The 6,582-nt window shown below is 31.5% G+C and overlaps 1 protein-coding gene across 2 annotated transcripts; it reads left to right on the top strand.

The window, feature by feature from the left end:
* Positions 1-433: 433 nt before the first annotated feature.
* LOC148622011 (uncharacterized) lies at positions 434-6,354 on the top strand. 2 transcript variants are annotated; one of them, XM_088571481.1, is made up of 6 exons: positions 512-579; positions 872-1,006; positions 3,116-3,310; positions 3,803-3,862; positions 5,615-5,833; positions 6,085-6,354. In XM_088571481.1, the coding sequence occupies exons 3-6, from the start codon at positions 3,145-3,147 to the stop codon at positions 6,264-6,266; spliced, it is 627 nt and encodes a 208-aa protein (XP_088427607.1). In that variant the 5' UTR covers positions 512-579; positions 872-1,006; positions 3,116-3,144; the 3' UTR covers positions 6,267-6,354. The 2 variants fall into 2 exon arrangements, with proteins under 2 accessions (XP_088427606.1, XP_088427607.1); XM_088571480.1 differs by lacking the exon at positions 872-1,006 and having other exon boundaries at positions 434-579.
* The last annotated feature ends 228 nt before the right edge of the window (positions 6,355-6,582 follow it).

The following is a 6,582-nucleotide window of genomic DNA, read 5'->3' as shown; positions in this document are numbered from 1 at the left end:
TTACTCGCATTAACCCTAACATAGACAGGTATATATTCAATTAGATGAATACGACGTTATGTGCGATTTTGTAAATTTTTTTTCTAAAGAAAATTGAGAAATTTATGAGAATTTTTCTAAACATGATACACCAAATCTATAGGCCATATTCAAGTTATTATAAAAACATTGTAAAATTGAGGAGAGATGTCCTTTTAAAATACACTGTTGCGTAATATTTACCACATGATTCTCTTAATGTGGAGTTAAGTATGTTTACGCCTTTATCTCTTTACGTCGATCTTATTTAAATAAAAATGTAATTTTGTTTTTTTTATTGTGTAAACTCTCTCTTGTGCAACTTTCTGAACAATTTCAATGTGTGTCCCATTAAACAGAATTATTTGTCACACTATCAATTTACATCCCAAACCTAATTTTATGTGCGTGTTCATTCTACCATCAAAGGTATTCATTATTGATCATTACAAAAATTTCCTGCGGTTAATGTTATAAAAATAGTTAATAGTCACAAAAAGGTTGTTTCCGGTAAATGTTAAACAGGAAGAGATGTCATGGAGTAATACTATAGTATAAAGTGTAAGTTGTTCTACAAAATGTATTTGTCCCAAATTAATATAAAACATTTAAACGGAATGCATGGTGGATTTAAGGTGCACTATTTTCAAAATGAGCGTAAGCGTGGTTTAGGTATGATCGCTTGTCTACAATGTACTACGCAGTTCTTACATGTATCATGCAACATCTTTTACTATATTCAGTTCTTTCCTTGATTTCATATTTACATGAATGGAAGCATATCGTGAAAATAGAAATATCACATAAAACCGAATACACTGCAAATGTCATGAATTTTTTAAAATTTTGATAGGCGGTATGTAAATCATCAACTGAAGGTCTTTGTCCCATTCTGTCGTAAGGTTGTTATACGTGTGCTTGTGAAGTGTGGCCCTCCGGTATAGGAGTGATTAACGCATTACATTACAACACTTCCATACAACAAAATGTATGTAGATAGAGTCAGACTCGTTTAACTTTTCAATTTTACCAGTTTGTATGTGTAGATAAAAATGTAGCGGATCGATAACTTTATTGGTATGATAAATTCGGTAGAAACATTTTTGTATTTAGATTTTTTCATGAGTAAACTTTAGGTTCATGTAATAACTTAAGGTAAACTTACCGACATAGCAACACCCCAATCGCACTGTCAAGTGAGAAAAATGAACGTGAACAAATCGATAATATAAGTCAAGTACGACAGCTTGATCGTGAACGGAGGAAAGTTTATGATCGTGAACCCACGATGATAAGGAGCTTTTCAGTTAATGTTTTGTTACCGGGCGGCTTTATCAACAAAAGCAAATTTCAAAATGCAATTTTTACAACCAAAACAGGGTGTCCATCAAACGTATCATCATTCACAAAGGGTACGAAGTAATGTTTCATTGTAGGAGAAAACAAACAAATCAATAATTATGTTCCTCACTTAGATTGGGGAAACTAATAAGTGTGTACATAATGTATAGTAATAGGAACTGTTATTGATCAGTATGTACATAATGTAAACTGTTAAGTATAATGTATAATAATGTGAACTGTTAAGTGTGTACATATTGTATAATAATGCGTTGTTACGTAATGTATGTTATGTCTCCAAGAAGGAGCTTTAAGTCTTCTTATATGTGCTTGATCCAATTGCTGCTGTTACACTAACAATAAAATGTGTTTGAAATGAAGTAAATGAAACAGAGGGAATGTATCGTTTGTAGTAATGTATGGTTCACGATTAGAAAAAGTTTTAACCGCCTCCTTCACGATCATTGAAAGTATAATTCGGTAATTTTTATAAAGTTCATCAAAGTACAATTAAAAAAATTACCTAAGATACAACTCTATAAATGTTATTCCTATTGTTAATCTTTAATTGCCTGTAAAATTGAGGAAATTTGTAGAAATCTTAGTAAAATGTGTCACTTCCATGGTAAATGCATAGGGCGAAATGTTGCCATTTGCATTTTCTGACAATCTGATTCTCAAAATGAAAGAAACATAACTTCGTACCCTTTATAAGCGGTGATCATTTTGAAAGACACCCTTGTTTTGTTGTAAAAGTTGCATTTTTTGTTGTAATTGTTGAAAAATCCGGTAACAAAAATTAACTGAAAAGCTCCTAATCACGATCATATTAAAACGCTCCTCCATTCACGATCAAGCTGTCGTACTTGGCTTACATTATCGACCTGCGAGCAGATATCGTTCCATTGGTGATTGAATACATTAATCAATCATAGATTGAATACTGTCTTACTATTTCAAACTTCATAAATATCGAAACAAATGGAAAAAAAAGTTTATAAAGGGATATCACAGTTACTCATTGTTAGAATACCAAACAAACAAGCGAGTGTTTTTGTTTTTGTTTTTGTTTTTATTTTTTTTAATTTTTACATGACCGATCTTACCGATAAAAGACCCGAACCGCTTGCGTGTGTATATCCTATATTTTTGTACATGATGTTCTATTATATTCTAATTTGTTATGTGTAACTTATCAATTTAAAAGGGGAAATACTGGTGCGTTAAAGCTATAGTTTCCATCTTTACTAAGAATTAAACAAACTAGACCCTGTAACCTACAATACAAGTTTAATTTAACGATCATAATGACAGACATTTATAAGTAATATTGTGAAATACTATAATTTGCATATTGTTCAATTTTCTCAAATTTGTTTATCATATTCTTTGTCCCTGGATTACATTCTTTTGATTACCGCTATAACCTTGGTTCCCTTGATTACTCTTATCTAGCACATAAAATTATGAGAAAGGCATATTTTGAATACATTGGTACCTCATCAAAATAAGCAAACGTTCAAAAAAGTTTACATGCTTCATTTTCAGTCTTTTATACAATTTTACAAACTTGTTTAATTAAATTTCCAATGTGCGTGTTCAATATGTCTCAGCTTTCTATATTTAATTTATTTTCAAGTTAAGAGCGATAACCGGACTTCGGTTTGTGAAAGGGAAACGGTTAAGACTTGATAATGTTTTCGTTATATTACTAGTATATTTGGACTTATCGCTAAAAAATTAATTTCGCTTTTAGAAATATTTATAATATTGTGAAGGGGTGATATGGCTTCCAACATACAAGAAGACAATTTAGATCAGGGAGATGACCAATCGAATATAATATCAACCGATGATGATGAAGAAAAAGAAGATAGTTTCAGGGCATTCAGGGCTTTATCGTCTGCCAGAAGACTGATAGCATGGGTTACTGTTGGTAAATTTGGTCCAGGTTAGAAAGATTAACCTTTATATACATGTGTGAATCAATAAACAAACTAAAAACAACATCCTACATTTAGAATTATTATTGTTTATACGTCCAAAGTCGCTTAATCTCCATAGTATTGTTTTCCTAATTTATAGATCGCTCAGGAAGCTCATGACTAAACTCTGTAACAAACTCCGAGGCAAACGTATACATTCCTACTTATAGACCCATCTCATACGGAAGCATTATATAATAGTGCTTGCTGCCGTAGCCTGTTCTTAGCTTTCACAGACAAACTGTTTTACTTGATGACTTACCGGTGTACGTGTTTATATCGGAATTTCAGTGGTCGCCATTGTGTACTTGTTTTTCGATATGTTGAATTCCAATACGAGGAAAATTTCGCTTGTCGTAGCTAGCACAATACGAATAGAAATAATAGACAAAGAAAAAAGAAAGCATTTTCAATAATGATATATATTTTTTTCATTTGTGATATTAATTTTTTGGCAGGTTTTATGATAGCTCCAGTTATATTTCTTTTGGTGATTCATGCAATGATATTCGGATTAGGTAAGTCAAAACTTCTTTCATGCGCTCTTTATCATTCTTTATATGTAAACGATATAACGTCACCAGTGGTAGACACTTTTATTTTCTCAACATTTCGTTGATTACGTAAGCTCAGCCCTGGCGCATCTTTTGCGGTTGTCCCAATCAGAAACATTTAACCTTTAATTTTGTGTGATTTTTAACTTATTTTTATGTGATATGTCTTTTTCACTGTACCGATATAATTGTCGTCAATCTGGCACTTTTTCCATTGTTAAAAATCTGAGTTTAAAATTACGAAATCTCATTTAAAAGGACTTATTTGTAAATCTTTTGCTGATTCGAAAAATTATTTTGTTCTTGGTTATAAATAAATCCACATATTTTTCTAATGCATCGCCGAAAGGTTAAGTGTGTTACAAAGAAAAGCAGATTTGCGACATGCTTGATTTCCTCATTGATGACGTTTTTTTCACATTTAAGGACCTTTTTTTCAACAAGAAGTTGGCATTCCATTGGACCCTAACTGTAATCCTATCCGACTTGTTTTTATATTCATACGAGGCTGAATTTCTTCAGAATATCGTTAAGAATGAAAATATATGATTATGCTTAATCCTTTTATATCACATACAGATGCATTGTCTATAAACAACTCTTCTTTCGGTAAATGGTTACCTTCAATTTATCCACCATATCTCGAAATAAAGGAGGACAGAAAAACTTATTCTGCTTCTTTTTGGACCAACACCTCGAATTCGAAAATAGTGGTAATCTCAGCTTTATGATAAAAGAGACGACTTTTATTTAGTAATTATAAATTTTCCTTATCTGTACAGCTTCTGCATATGTTTATATGTCTAAATTGATTCGCTACGCTAAAGCTAGTATTGTCTATTCTGATTTCCCTGAACGTCATAAATATCTGCGTAACAGACTCCTGAATCAGTCAAGTCTGGACCATTGCGCTACCAGCTGCTCCGGTGGTTTAATATCTATTTTGTCAAATATGTTTTGGACTTGACTTGATTATGATTCGGATTAGTGTTCGGTATTTTGTTATTACCCTTATTTGGCCGGGTTGTTATCTTTCTGGTACCTGTATACGCATTCTCTTTACTATTAAAATCTTAATTCAAAATTATTTGGGCGTTTTCTTCCTTAAACTGTCACGCTAGTAAAGGTTGTTTATGTTGCAATGATTTTATACACCACCACATGTAGTTTGTGTGGTCTTATGTGATATGTCCCATTTTAATTGACACATAGGTATCCGACAATCTGCCTGTATGTCTGTCTCTCTATGGTTTCAAGATGACAAATCGAAAACAGTTTAATGGATTTTTTTTTCAAATTTTATACTTATTTCATTTTACCGATCGAGACCGATATACAGTAAAACCTCATTTATGTTGATTTTTTTTATATTAGCTATGCTGTTTTGACTTTTGCCACCTTTTTATTGTTTTGATTTTTTTAATGTGCGTACTTAAAACTTTATACGATTTAATGCCCTATTAGATGCCCTATTTTTATTAATATCATTTAATTTGTTTTAGAAACTGAGCTGAAAATAATACTTTTATTATACACTGTTCATAACGCTATGTAATTTAATCATTTTCTCACAATTCTCTGGGCTTTTTATAAAGAAAAGATGCAAAATAAATGTTGATAAACATCGATATAAAATTACACTATAAACACAATCCTGTTCAATTTAATGAAAACTTGTACAAATTCGAACATAACTGTGTCATGTTTCTTTTACAGGAGTTAAATATTCAATGAATTGTAGAAGTAAACCTTTAGTACCCGTTGCCATGGTTATGATAGGAGGAGATGGTACTCTAAAGTCTCTGTCTTTTCTTTTACAACTAGTTATAATCTTACAGACTAAGATGAAACGTGCCAATGCCTTTCTCTTCATGTCTGAATCAAGTGTTCTAGACAATGGCCTGAACACACTATATGTGGTCTCTGTTTTCATTGGTAAGTAGGATGCACTCTTTCTATTTTTAATAACCTTTACTGTCAACGACAGCAAATACTGGTTTATAGGAATTTTGCCTGAAATATCTCCAAATTCAAATGGCTTTTCTGACAACTTTTTGTACCGTACATGTACTTCGTATTTTATTTCTAAATTTGTAACATAATGCGTCTATATTTTTCATTAACTAGAAACATTTTGTTTTCAACGAAATGAAATTAAATAATATTGTATGTTTGTCGTCTTACAGGTGCTGTTGGGGTATTTCTTGGTGAAATGGCTACTTGTCAGACTACCATATTTGAGGTGCAATTTTATTATACCATTGCTGCATTAACAATAGTAGGAATATCTTTTGTTTTGTTTGCATGGAAACTTGTGCAACCAAACACAGAGGAAGATTTTTTTGACAAAGATAGAAACCTGGTGTAAAATTCTAACTTTATTCAACACAACTTATTTTTTACTTTTCTAATAATATTTGTATCTTTGAAAATATTAAAACATCATAAATACATAATGCTGAATGTGTTGACAAATGTTTTAACCCTACGTGTATGTTGATCACGCGATATTGTTGTCCCATTCTTTACCTGCATATAGAACTGGTACCATTTCATGGGGTACCTGGTATCTACTCTAAAATTTATCATACTGGTTTAAATTTGTCGAAATTTTATTCAGTGCTTTACTTTGATAAAAGAAGTGAAATATATAAATTTCAACCACGTTTCATGGGAATAATTTC

Source organism: Perna viridis, chromosome 3 (assembly GCF_037379345.1).
Source record: "Perna viridis isolate PV_CMFRI_1.1 ecotype Kerala chromosome 3, ASM3737934v1, whole genome shotgun sequence".
NCBI classification, from domain to species: Eukaryota; Metazoa; Mollusca; class Bivalvia; order Mytilida; family Mytilidae; genus Perna; species Perna viridis.
The sequence above is the reverse complement of the archived record's forward strand: the minus strand, read 5'-3'. Positions and strand labels throughout refer to the sequence as shown.